This window comes from Bombus flavifrons, chromosome 7 (genome assembly GCF_040668555.2).
Source record: "Bombus flavifrons isolate JBK064 chromosome 7, iyBomFlav1_principal, whole genome shotgun sequence".
NCBI lineage: Eukaryota > Metazoa > Arthropoda > Insecta > Hymenoptera > Apidae > Bombus > Bombus flavifrons.
The window spans coordinates 1567945-1582722 of record NC_138448.1 but is presented as its reverse complement, the minus strand read 5'-3'; the positions used below and the strand labels follow the sequence as shown (position 1 = coordinate 1582722).

At 38.8% G+C, this 14778-nt stretch overlaps 1 protein-coding gene across 2 annotated transcripts in view; it reads left to right on the top strand.

Moving 5' to 3' along the window:
- The window catches only part of RpL40 (ribosomal protein L40), a 145533-nt gene that overhangs the window by 130446 nt on the left and 309 nt on the right, over positions 1–14778 (top strand). The window contains exons 1-2 of one of the 2 annotated variants that reach the window (XM_069117108.1): positions 13992–14126; positions 14530–14729. In XM_069117108.1, coding sequence (XP_068973209.1) covers positions 14540–14729 — 190 coding nt within the window. In that variant the 5' untranslated portion in view covers positions 13992–14126; positions 14530–14539. Of the gene's footprint in view, positions 1–13991; positions 14127–14529; positions 14730–14778 lie in introns of those variants that run through there. The other variant, XM_069117109.1, reaches the window with a different exon arrangement.

Below are 14778 nucleotides of genomic sequence, written 5' to 3'. Positions count from 1 at the left end.
GCTGGATTACCATACTATCGTGCAATAAGAACCGAGCTATAGCTTCTCGAGCACCACTTTACCTCGTGGATACTACCATTTTTCTTGGCAAACGATCATAATAATTACTAGAATCGTAACCCATCACGCTACACACTCGCCGTCGTAGCTACCATTCGTGGTAGCGTGGATCTGAAATTTACAACATATAATACGATACTGATATAAAAGCGAGGATAAATTTAGTATTTTTTTAACACTAAATATCAAGAGTACTATTCCTTTGCAAATCGGAGTCAGTTCAAACGCAAAGAGAAAATGAACTAAAATGACGCATGCATTTTCAGGAACAAAGATATTCCGGTAATCTATAATCATTTCTTCGACAACCGCTAACAATGATCGTGTGCTAGGCCAGTTAATAAATAACTCTTTCGTCCTTCTTAGGTCCGTTAAATCTTCAATCTGCTCAAAAGTGACAGCTGCCTTATTTGATTCTTTCATTGCCTAAAGTGATTCGTCTTCGTTATTATCTGCATCAACGTGCATCCTGATGAAGATACACTATAGTAATGAAATTACCCAAGACTAAATATAATGTAACTAATGACTAAATATAATGACTAAATATAAATTCTATTCAAATTTTCACATTGTTTTTCGAATACCAGAGAAGCTACTCGAATGTTTCCCAGAAACTGCTACTATAACTAGAGCTTTATCCCTTCGGACATTGAAATACTGTGTATCCGCTGATTAATCCAGCTCCTTTAGTCTCTTCAATCTGTGGCTTACCTGTGAGTACCGCTTGAATCGACAAGTCTTTGAAATACTATCTGCGATCATTATAAATTCAAATAGTTATCAGACCAGCCAGTGCATTGCACTTCTCTATCGAAACGAACTCTTCTAATTAGAATGACGGAAATGTCGATATCCGAGAGCTAATCGTATGCAATGTCTGTCGAAACATTATATTCATTTCGTTGTAGTGTAACTCACATGATCTACGAACTTTATAATCAATCCATCATTGAACTGAAATTGTTTGAAACACATCCCATTTGTACGATAGGATTTTGCATAGAAGATCGTCGTAAAAAGGTTGACAGATATTGTTTATAAGACATCGTAGGATAGTATCGTGTAGCACAGAATTTCCCCGTGTTCGATACCTGATATTAATCATCAGGATCCTATCAATTTATGATAGGGGAAAAAATTTGGAACCATTTCTCTAAATCGGTGTTCCCAACTCGATTGACAGTAACACTGAGAATCAACGAACGCGCCACGCCTTCGTTTCATTCACCCTCCAACTGAGCGCACCAGGTCCAAGACTGGGCATTAGCAGCGATGGTTATGAACTCGTCACTATAAAAGGACGAAACGTCCCCAATTTAAAAATACAAACGGACAACATTTTTGTCCATCACGCGTGATTAATCTCTTTCGCGTTAAAACCGATTTTGATCGGCCAACTGTCCCGAATTTTCGCAATACAGGTATAGATAATACACTGTGCGTAACACAATAAACCACGAGCAGGGAAATGGAGAAAAAATGATACAGGAACAATCTATGTGATTCGGTTGAATGAATCGCACTGCAAATTCACGAAACCGGACCATCATACGTACCAAATTAACTGTCCTGTCGAGCTTGGCCGCGATTCAAATTGAATTGACTATCGTTATGCATTGGAAGGGTACTGGACGTCGGTGAACGGCTGGCGATGGTGACCGTGGTGGCAGGAGTAATGGTGGTGGAGACGATTCATTCGATTTCCAGTTCGATCGGCTTCAAGAGCCGGAGGCGTGACTGAAAAACGTACCATGGCCGGTAATTACGGTTCCGTTTCTACAATTATATATCCGGGAAACGTCCACTGTATTTCCAGAAATTCGTATGGATTCGAATATAAATAAGCAAAAGAGAAGCAAACGTTCGTTCTCGATAGTCGTAGACTGCTTATTTATACTCTTCTAAAGAACCCTTACAGGAAAAGGAACGATACCTTTTCAAAGATATTAGAATCTTATCAAACAATCGCGCCTATTTTGTCATTTCGGATCTAAATATCTCAAGATGTTAAATGGATTCAACGTATGAAATTCGGAATTTTAATTTATCGTTATGTGTCTATATGACGGTTCACAGAGCAGACGGCATTTTGAACTTTGCCGCAACGGCAATTCATCGCTTACGTGTATCTGCACCTTCACAGCCGCGGATCGTGGCTTCGATCGTAGGTAAACTAGAAACTAGATTACGAATCCCACGGATAGTTAGCCGTACTAATAGACACACGGGCCAAATTACCCGTTCTCTCAGAATTTGGGTATAAAGGTACGTAAACACACATAGCATCGTAGTAAAATAGAACGCTGGACTAAAGACCGGTCCAGAACAATTTAGGACTTACAGAACTCAGGATATTCCTTACTTCTCTCTTCAAATGAAATCGTACGTCATATAGCTTTCAAAAATGAAAATTGAATTCTCATTGAAATGAACAAGTAATCAAACATTAACGCTTTTGGGACAGTATCAGGTCTCCCTTCTGTTGGGTATATCGGCACCTAGCGTTAGCATTTATATAGTATAAATGTAAATCGGTAATCGAAATGAACCGAAATCATCGTGGAATCGAAAGCATGCCAATCGCAAAATGAAATCAAAATACGGGAAGTAGTTGTTCCTGCAACCAGATATTCCATCATATCGGACACTGTATTTTATTTAAGATAAGCTATCGAGTTGGCCCCGTTCGTACATTTAAAAACACCAAACTTTATTGAGCTGACCCGCCAAAAAATTTGTTGCATCGACCGCGCAATAATGACGTACGTGACCCGGCGTATCTCTGCAGCCAGATGCACAACGCTTGCGGCGTTATTGTTGTTACGCAAACACTGGAACTCCGGGTGCCACGGATGTGTTTATCGTTGGATTAATGATTCCATTGGCCAAATCTTTCTGCTTTCAGGTACGATGACCAAGAATGCTTACCATATCAAATTTTGTCCCGACTCGCAACTTTAACCCAAAACGCATCTTGCCGATTCACAGACCCGTGTTACCGCTATTGCTCGGATCAACATTTTCAACCCAAATTTTGTACAACAATAAGCGAATTTACGAATTGGAACGAAATAAAAAAACGTAGCTTAAGCATTAGAAAGGAAAACTTAATCTTGCTGGTAACACAAACAACGCTATGGTACAGAGAACGATGAAACGTTGAAATTACGTTCATACAATTTGTCGTGTTGCTTGTTTTACTTCATTAGTTCGTTTCGTCGAGTGTTCTTGAAACTCTAATTACCAAAAGCATAAACGAGACATTTGGCACTAGAACGCGCAAGTGAATCTACATTCGGCACATGCCGAGCACCTGACTTACCACATATTATTTATGGGAAGATAGAGAAACAACGTATACGTAGGACACTTGGTGCATCGTTTACTTTGGAGGAATAAGCAAATAAACAGTATTCCAACCAACGCCTGCTTTAACAATCTGGAAACACGTGCGCTGAACAGCTCTACTTGCTCGATATTACTATCAGTTGATTTTACCGAAGAGACACAAACGTAAGTTTTACGGGCAACTTGAAACGTTTAAATTAATTGCATCAAACAACATTAATCTAACGGGTGGATAAGGTGCAAAACTACCGACCATTTATCGTAAGTTGTTTCTACCCATCTATCGTAATAATTTCAGTCGAGGGTCATTCCTGAAACGCGAACTTAATCTAGATTCTGCTTCCTTTGAGGCCACGAAACGTGTATGTACATGCCTCGAGGAAACGAGGAAGGTGGAACTGTAGAAATCCTCTTGGGAGGCTGTCAGAGACTCCAGGACTGAAGCAACGCAGAGATTCCTGGCTGCAGTAATGCAATTTGGTAGTTGTGCAGCTGTAACGAGGAGACCATAGCCGTGTTACGCGCGCTTGATGCGCTGCTCCTATCCACCCTATAGCGGTCGTTATATAGCCAGTCGTATGGTCGTACGGCTGGTCGGTTCGTCGGTCCATATGTCGTATTTGTACTACAAATCCCCTAACCTCAAATCCCTCGTCTGCAACGCGCACTAGCCCCTAATCATGATCATACCGACGTTCGCCGCCTTTCGCCACTGCATTCTCTTATTTCTGTCGGTCTAGTAATACGACAAAATGCTTGATTAGCTCCCACACCTGTCTACATCATAAACCGATTCAATACCGTCGTATGATACCATATATAGTACGTTTTATGTACACGCAGATACCATACAAATACCATATTATAATCTACATCACTCTTAAGTCCATAAATTCGTTTCATGAACAGTTGGTCGTCGATACGTTTTTACACAAAAATACACAGCATCATTGTGATGCTCTTTGTTAAACTTTTATAAAGTTTAACAACATGCCTATTATTGACGAACCATAATTCGAATCATCCGACAAACGGGGCATATCATGGTTAGTAGCATGGACAAGAGAACTCGTAAACCGTAATCGAAGCAGCGAAATAGGACCCATAAATACAAATCAAGGCTACACGTTACATCTCGATCTTGCATACACGTTCAACTAAGCGAAACTTTGAACTGTGACCAATGCTCTGTGTCGACAGTTCAGTTCAGTGAAAGCAATACACTATACAACGAAGACAGCGGAATGATCGATGGAATTGGTAAGATGTTCGCTACTCGTCGTTCTAACAATGGTAAAGTGTCCAACAATTTCTTTTTGCCGCGAACATTTCCGCTTCATTCGGGCCTTACTCGAGCCTTTTTTGTAACTTTGCTATTCACAGAAATACGTCACGAATGTGTACAACAGTTGAAAAGTTTCAGCCTAGCGTGAACATCAAATGCAATAGAGATACCAGCGCGAGAACTATACAACAGAATGTAATACTACAATACGACGCATTATAAACTTCCAGCATCATCTAGCTTTACATTAACAATGAAATGTTAGCTATATTATCGTGAATTTGATTTCTCCGCAATCAGGTGGCAGCGCGCATGTCCAACGTGGCACTGTATACAAGTTGGCATTAACAAGAGAATAAATTATCCCATTCGGCACGAACCTTTCATAACTCAGTGGAAAATTAGCATAAGATCAATATTGCTTTTTCACCGCGCCACTGACGGAACATCACCCTTCGGTTCCACGTACCCGCTAACGAGACTGACGCATTCGTGCAATCGTATCATCGAATTTCAGAAAATATTCCGATCGATCGCAGCAAATTTAATTCGATGACGCAATTTCTGCGTTATCATTTCTCACGTAGCTAACCCAAACTCGGTAACCTTTATGAAGCAGCCCTCTATTTTACGTAATCCCCCTGACGACGACGTTGACCGAATAAAAATACTCCCTAGTGACGGCATTATAGTTATGAACGGTTAGCTTCACCGACCAATATATCGGTTAGTATAAAAATAAAAAATTCTCCGGCCTGTTGGAAAGAGAAAGGAGTGCAGTGACGTTTCCAGGTTCACGTAAGAGTCTACTACGTAATCGAGGATGCTTACATGAATGCTGCGTACTCTGTCGTGTATTCACGTTACCAATAGGAATCGAGGTGATATGAAACGGGAAGAGTGACGTAAAGAGTAAGAAGGTAAGAGCAAGAGGAGGAAGCAGAAATATATCTGTAAGAACGGAATGAAAGAAAGAGGAAGATGGTGCGCGTAAGTACGTATTTTGTAGTAGACTGTGGTCCACGTGACCGGTTGTGCTCTGAGAGTGGAAAGCCGAGGTCAATGCTTTCCGTCCAAGGCCAAAGGACCGGCAGAGCCAAGACTCGAGTGGGTACTCGGATACGAAGAGTACACAGCATCCAACGTTGAAAGCAAGCAGCACGCAAGAGGGAGAGACCACCGATCTCGGCCCTTTGCCTTTACCTTTTACAACCTGCTTCTTTTCTCCTTCGCTCCCGAGTTCTCGAGGTTAAACGAGGTTCTCGCTCTCACCACGGGAATCTTTCGTACGTGCCGCGTTATATGGACGCGAATGCCGTTCTTGCGATTCGAAGCAATTGGACTCACAACCTTTAATCGTCAGTCAACCAATCGAGAAAACGTGGAAAAACCACTTACACCGAATCCCTTGGTATTGATGCCTTTATCTCGCTGTGTCGAAATCAAAGACGAATATAACACTGCTAGAGATAGTGAAAGGCCGGTTCAACAACCAAGTTGTTTGCGGTAATCGAGCAACGGAGAATCGCTCGTTTCTTCTTCTTCCGCCAACTTGCGCACGAAATGGTCAACTATGTGTTTCGTAGGTGCGCATCACATGCGCGCTATTTGCCGGAATAAATTCCTTACTCGGACGAGTAGCACCGATGCGCTGTGAAAAAGCTATGCGAGAAAACTACGAAATCCTCATAAACTCGTTCTTCGACTATCGACAATCGACGATGCTATTTCCAGATAACCTTTATTCTAAATTTCTAAGTAGATAAAAAAGCAGTCATAAACTGGTAACGGATTTACTAAAAGTACGAGCTCAGTTTCTGGTAATTTTGTCGGCAAGAAAGACACGCGGCAAGGAATAAACAAGGTGTACATCGTCGAAATTTCCCGAGGCTACACAGCTATATAAAACGATGCTTTGAAAAGTTTGCTATCAATTCAACGCCGCATCGCAGAAGCTATGATTTGGCGCGTCGTCGTACACTTTTCTTAAACGTTTCATGTGAGTAACATAAATTTATACGACTGGCCAAGTTTCCTAAGTTGAACTTATTCGCTTCTACACTGAATTACCAGCTAAATGATTCCTCCAGGAAAGTATGCTGGAACAGGATTGGCGATCATTGGTACAGTTTTCGCAATTGTCCATATCATATCACGATTATAAACGAAAAAAAATGTACTAGGTCCACGTATTCCACATTTCGAGAAGACACGTTCTATAGTCGCAATCGCATTGTGAGCTGTAGTAAAATGCACACATAGCTAGCGCAAAATTTGGTCTACGAGCACCGTCAAGTGATCTGTCCCATAAATTCTCGAACACGTTGCCTGATTGAATATCCGATCAGGGGGCACAAGTGGCGCAGTTAGGAATGTATGTTAGAAACTCGTTTAATGCTAGCCCTCGGGACTGAAATTCTGCGGTAGTGACGGTGGTAGTAGCGGCGGTGGCTGCTGCCGGTGCAGTCGGTTTCCAGGCACGCAAACTCGCACCAACTGATCCGCCATTCTACCGCTCGTACCGTTGTACCAACTGTACAGTTAACTTACAATTAGTTTACAGTTTATAATCGAGTTTGAAGAACGAATCAAGATTAAGAGTTGACTGTTTTACTTCATGACTTACATCGCATTCGTACAAATCTTTCGTTAACTCGGTTCTACCGCCTTTACAGTCTCAGTAACATCAATAAGAGAATGAGAACTTTCGTGAATAGATATGTGCCAAATAGCAGCGAACAAGATGTTTTGAAATAAACTCGAGAGATCCTCTTCCTAATCGAAAGCAAACGCCATCCGCTAAAGTGTCACGTTCAGTGATAAAAAAGGATGTAACGCAATCTGTGTAAGTGTGCGAGTTACAAGAATACAGATCGTCAACATCTATGAAATTCGTCCAATCGCCTTCGCGTGAAGATATTGGCCACATAAATCGAATCCACAAATTTGAAACCAAACGTTTTTGATCATTTTTAACTTTGCCAATATTTTCTTCAAGAAAACCTAAAAAGCTAATTGTAACGTCTTGTACCACCTAATTTTCAAAGTATGTACATATCGCGTAAGATAGGTACGATACTCATATATATATATATATTTCTTTTTTTGACACGTAGATAAAGGGAAACAATAAAATGAGAAAGTTGTTTGAAGCAGAAAGTTCCAAACAAAAGGGAACACGATATGCGTATAGATCAATTTTTCTATGTCAAAACGGCACATACACGGTGCACGCTATATTTCCTATACTCGTATGCGTTGCATTACGTCAACTGACCCAATTTGGAGAGTGCTTGAACGTAGACAATGTTCATGTTGGGTGACGCCTAATAAGGTATGAAGAGGCGTACTCCGGACACGACATAGAACACGCAGGCACATACCTGTCTGCACATGCTTGCGAGGAAGCAGTGTGCTGAGTGCTAGCCGAGCTGCAACTACAACTGTTCTCTTCCACCGATTCCTGATCCTAGTGTCGACGACGTCGTCGCCGTCTTCGCCGTCGTGAATAGCCCGGGTACACATGCATATTCAGACTGGGCGACCAGTCGCTGAGTAAATTAGACTATTTGGCCCGCTCCATTATTGAAGGAAACCTGTGGAACGGAGCTGCTGCAGCTTGTAATACGCCACCGCAGCGTTCGCAACTTCGCGACTCCATGACATTCACCAACTTCCAGCGAATGCGGGAGACAGAGAGAAAGATTAGGGTAAGAGAGAGAAAAACGATAGACGAAAGAGGAAAGCCGAGTACAGAAAGGAAACTGATGTAGGAGACAAAGAAGAAAAGACCTGGATTTACACTTCGGCATGAGACATCAGACGAGTAAATTTGTTGCGTGTTCCGATGTTAAAGTACATATTTGCTTGCAACTTTCAAATAAAAGAAGTTTCCTACTTTGAAAATACAGGAAGAAGCTATATTTCAGTTAGAAAAATTACATTTTTGTAAAGTATTTGATTTTCAGAAAATGTTTTATTATGCTGAAGACTAAGAACTATTTATTATTAGCATTTTTCTTTTTATTTTTCTTCGGTCGCGAAAAGAAGATCAATCGGAGAATCATAATCGTCTTATTTTAAGATTTTCCTCGTAACTCGTTGCAACATAATATCATTAGTTGGTTCGTTTCAATAATAACGATCCTGTGAGTGAAACGACAGATCACCGTGAGAATGATGAAATAACGCAAGCAATCTCCACGGTTTCGAGCCGGAGCGGGCGCGCGACCACCGACTTCCGCTCTGATTTTACGAATCAAAGGAAAAAGGAACCGTTAACCGTTTTATTCGACTTGAACCGGTTTCAAATAGTAAATCCGCCATACACTATGGCGGAACATTAATTACAGACCACTGTAATATCACAAATGAGGTATCTATAAAGTAGACCTATCACTTACTGAATTTTCTTATCGCAGGATTTGGAGTTTGAAATCTTGCGAGCTCTCTTATCGCTTTACGATATTCTCGGTTACTAGCTCACCCATTCTAGATTAAATTCGTAATCTGTTTATTACGAAGATAGAAATCTAAGTAATTAATTAAATGATCTGGTGCCGCGTTTTGTGACTCCTATAAGGAAGACCATTTCCGACAGATTGTGATTTAAGATTATAAGAATTTCGCGACACGCAGATATCACAAAACATTGATAAAGCTACGTTATACGTACATACATGTTTCATTCCGTGTCATTTTTCACAGGTGAGACATTAAAAACATTAAATATCGAGTATTCATAGTCTGGATAGATTGGCAAAATATGGATTATATGTATACATACATATGTATCTTCTTTTTATTCTGTTCGCTACCCATCACGTTATTCGAAGAAGTTTCTTATTCAGGGAGTCTCGACGAAAAGCAAGGTAACTCCTTTAAACTCTTGCGTTAAATAAAGTCGAGGGACGTTTAATTTACATATATTTACTCTCCCTATTCCCCTTTTTCCTTTCGGTGGTTCCAAGAGGCGCGATGTCCTTTTCTCGATGCAGTCTAATCCACGTATTCTCTTTCGTTCGTCGTCCCTTCCCACTGTCTCTGTCTAACCTGAAAACTCGCTGACCTAATTTCCACGAAACTGCATTGCGTGTCCTACCTGCACTGTTGCACCTACTGCATTCAAAACTATACGTTCCCCTTACCTCTCGATGTCCTTCGTGCAGATATACCTACATGATGCACACCGCCAATCCCCCTCACTTTCCCCTCACTTTCCTAATATGTTCATTCTATGCAGAGAAAAAGAGACGCTATTCGGTGCATCGCACTTAGCTCCCATGTTCGTAAACGCATCGGTTATGAAGGGACCTTTATCTGACCAATAGCTGCACAACCGGCATATTGCATGATATAACGAAAGGAAAAAGGTAGAAATAAAAAGAATCGGACATCGATTTAGGCAGATGAGAATCAGCGGGTCGCAGAATCGCTTGAACGAGCAAACTGCGAAGAATGGAAGGACGAGGGACATGAGGGAGAGCAGGGAATTTTGATGGAAAAGTTTTATCTCGGATCGCAATGGCATTTCATACTCATTTTGTGGTCCCTTTATCGTAGCTGTCGATGTACGAAAACGCTAAAGTTATTACCAGGAGGGAAGAATTACATTTTGGTCTGTAAGCAAGCAAATATAAATTTTGCGGAACCGTCGATAAAATTCTGAAAGTTCGTCAGTTTCTTATCGAACAAGTTTGCTTACAAATTTTACGATACGGAAATTTTTGTTATCCCGGGGATACTTGTACGAACACTCTTCAATGATTATACATGAAATATAACCTTATAGATCTATTATCTACATACGAATGACATTTGTACGTATATACATATATATCATTCAATTTCCAACGAAAAATAAATAGGTTTTAAAAATAAATAAATAGGCTTTAGTTGCTGATAAACAACAATTTATAAAATTTCAACGTCGAACAGACATAGCATAATAAATTACACGAAAACCTGAGGGCTTGATCAAGGCACGAGATAAAAGAGGATAGACTCGTTCATTCATCAATGAACTCTAATTACGGCTAAGAAGCACAACGACGATTAAACGTGGTTTCGGGCCACGTTCGTAACAACTTTTAATTGCACTTCTCCGATTCTCTCTGAACGAAAGGTGGCGACTGCTGGTGGAACAGCAGCGTAGGAAGAGACCGAGTAGAAGACCAAAAGAAATAAAAGATAAGAGAGTACAAAAGGTTGTGGAGAAACGTTAGGGCTCGGCGTCGACGGAAATCGATAATTCGATCTTCGATCCAGAAATCAGGTTTGCGCGTTCTTCGGTAAAAGCGTGTACGAGTCGAGGTCAAAGTGTCATGAAAGCTTAACCGTAGTTGAACGAGTTCACTTTAGAGTTAGACTTCAATTTTAGCCCGTATATCGTGGCCCCTGCAGTTTAATGATCTTACTGACTCGGACAGGCTTTTCCACTATTAGTTCGTTCACTGATAAATTCATCTGCTTATGTGTCTCAAGCAAAGACACCGATAAGAGGTCTCATTGATCTGATGGATACCTCGTGTCAGACATTACACAGTATACAATGGACTGAAGGTGAACGGTCAAAAGACAAGTTAGCACTAAATAAAATCCCAGAATGTCGTGCTAATAGCGAAAGTTCTATAGCAAGAACTACAAGAAAATATTTAGAAGATAATTACAAGGGTAATTGAAAAAGGAAACTAGGTAAACCGGCCAGCAATGATTACAAAAAACGCAAATGCTTTATTTGGTAGAAGAGCAACCCAGTCTGGCGAACCTGAACATGAGCATAGCTTGCTTGCCGCGGGTGATACCTGCTCGTGATCCATGTCATCGTTATTAACTGTTCTAACGAATACACGATTTTGCCATAGGGAATTCACTAACGAACCAGCGGGATAGAAATACATTTTCGATATATAAAACCGGAAGTATTATGTTTAATCGGTCCTTGTTCGCAATTTCCAGAAATGATACATAGACCGAACCTGTATTTAATTCATACGTTTAAGGATAAGAGTATAGCATGCAGCGTATGTAAATGGAAATCGCGTCAGAACATGGAATACAGATATCCATTAATGGACAAGTGGCTGAACGTCATAGCGGCAATAGTAGTTACAACTGCATTGGACATCCGTTGTTTTTCCGAGGGAAAAGTAAACACTAGAGTAAAGTAGTATCGACCGATAGTTTCGTAAATAAAGACCAATTGCGACTGTTAGGGACACAATACGATTTGATCATACCAGAATTCCCGTAAATTTATACTGTTTCCATGTCGGAATTGTTCTGTCTACATTCTAGTAGATCCGCTATAAAATAGTCGCTAAATGACTGTTCGCTCACGGTGATTGCGTCTAGAAACGGAAAATATTCTCTATTGTTCTCTATTATTAAGCAATATCTATATTCGCCAGTAAAAACTTGTACAATGATGTCAACGTAATACCTATTTGTAGAGAAAAGTTTTTTATTTTATTCGTTATTTCCGACACTATCGTACTTGCATGATCAAAGTTTAACATCTGTTAAACAAATACGTAAATTGATCAATCAAATTTCAGTGTTAAGTATTCATTTGCAAACGATCGAAACAAAGAGAGAAAGCGATACTGTCATAAATTAATTTCCCACCTGCTACATCAAAAAATGGTTTTTCGTACATGATATTACCGTTAAAGCATGCTTGCTCATTAACAACAATTTATATCAACTACGCAATAATCATTGTAACTATCGAGAATTTCACCATTGTAGATTTCTATTAATATTTACTTTATTTTCATACATTATTAAAACGTACTAATTCGCATTCCCAACCATAGTCAGTCCATCTAAACCCAAATCTAGTTACTGTTCAATTTTCACAATAGCCTTGAGACTATGGTTAACTTCATTGAAGTTCAACAACTCAAAATAACTTTCGACAACACAGTTGATCAATGCAACGAATTGAGATGTGTTTTCTGGCGTATAGGAAACAGCCAGTGGAATTTATAATGAGGAAACTTTGATAACAAACTTCGATGGAGATTTACAACTCCTCTATAATGTTATACAAAAACCGAAGCTACTCGATGAAGCAATCTCAGAACGGATTACAAGAACAACCTTGTTGTTTACTCCATTTCACCTGTAAGGCGAATACATTGTATCACGGGGAATCATGTACATACACAACATAAGTACATACATATATCGAACATCCAAAGCTGTATTGTGGATTACGAGTTCGATATGCATTCTAATTGGCGAGATGCATCTCATTTTAAGTTAAAAAATGTTGTGTTTAGTGAATTAATTGTAAATGCCTTTGCGTTAACGATTTCACAGCCTATCTACTACTGTCACAAAATTAATGATACATTTTACATACTTTCTTTACCTTCCACTGCATTTCTCTTTATCTACATACTCTCGTTCAGTAAATGCAAAAGCATTGGAGCCGGCAAAATATCATAAAGCTTCTTATATTTCTTCAAAGTATCATAAAAGTCATTCGAGTTTACGAGATCCATTCAAGAAGAACATATCTGTGAGAAATTATAAACATACCTGCGAAATTCTACAAATTGTACAAACTCTATGGTAAGCTACAGATTCTAATGAAAGTTTCTAAGAAGTAACCATTCTATTTGAAAATATGTAAAATCTTAGATAATTCCTAGCTTTAAAGGCCGCTGTAAAACACTTTTAATTGTGGGGCCTTTCGGCCGGTAAACATCTAGGTCAAAGTATAAAGTTTAAGGGTTACTACTGAAATTTGCATATAGCCATGGCCTAAGGCATGGAATGAAACCTTCGTCTTCTGAAGGAAGCAGTACGTACATCGAATATAACATGCGCACGCGTATCATACATGTTTGTAATGCAACGTAGACACGTATATGCATCTACATTTTTACAATTATATTTACAATTATAAAATACAAATATATTATTAGAAAATATACAAATATAATTCAAAGTTATAAACCATTAACTAAAGAGTTTGTTAAAGAAAATAATATTATATAATATTTAACGTTCAATACATTCAAATAAGATTAAGATAAATATGGATTGTAATAAGAATAACGATAATATTCAGGAGGTGGTGTTGTTTTTACAAAAATAACTGTATCAAGGTTTTCAAGTTGTACAATACGTTGAAAATGAATCGTCTTAACTATTAATATTCATTAACAATGCTCACAATAGGCTGAAAACAATTTCTTTCAAATATGCAGCAACGACGTAAATTTTCAATAATTACACACTTTGTATGCAAATTAAACACAATAAATATTCTTGCAAATACTTTTCTTTGAAATAATAGTATTATTCGCCACGAGAGGGCTAGTATACCTACATAATTGATTTTCATGTGGACGGAAGTTACAGTGCTGCCATCGTAAAGTCCTTTTAGGTTGTCTTCAGCAAGCACGCTTTTCTGACGGTAAGAATTCAATATTGTTTAAAATTTTTATGCTTTAAAATGTTCTTACGAAGTTATAAATTGATTTTAAATTGAATTAGTAAATAGTTAATAAAAAATTACATATATAATGAAACAATTAAACAAAAGGGTTTCAAAAACAATTGCAATGCGTTACGTTGCTAGAATACACGTTTATAAACGAAATGTCTATTGTGAAATTTTCTAGTCACTTCTACATATTTTAGTGAACTTAATAATAAAAAAATAGTAGATAACAAAGAGAAATTAGGAACGTGGAAAATTAATTGTCGAACTCAACCATTTTGCCGAGTAAATATTGTATACTTTTGTAATGTCCCTGTTTTACATTATGATCTTTTATTACATATGCGGTTTCAATCTTTTTTATACTAAAAAATAGATACACCAAGATGCAGATATTTGTGAAAACTTTGACTGGTAAAACCATCACCCTTGAAGTAGAAGCATCAGATACTATTGAAAATGTAAAAGCTAAAATCCAGGATAAGGAAGGAATTCCACCTGATCAGCAACGTCTTATTTTTGCTGGGAAGCAATTGGAAGATGGACGTACTCTGTCAGATTATAATATTCAAAAAGGTATCTTGTAACCTCATTAAAGAAGTTCGAATACTTTATATATTTTATA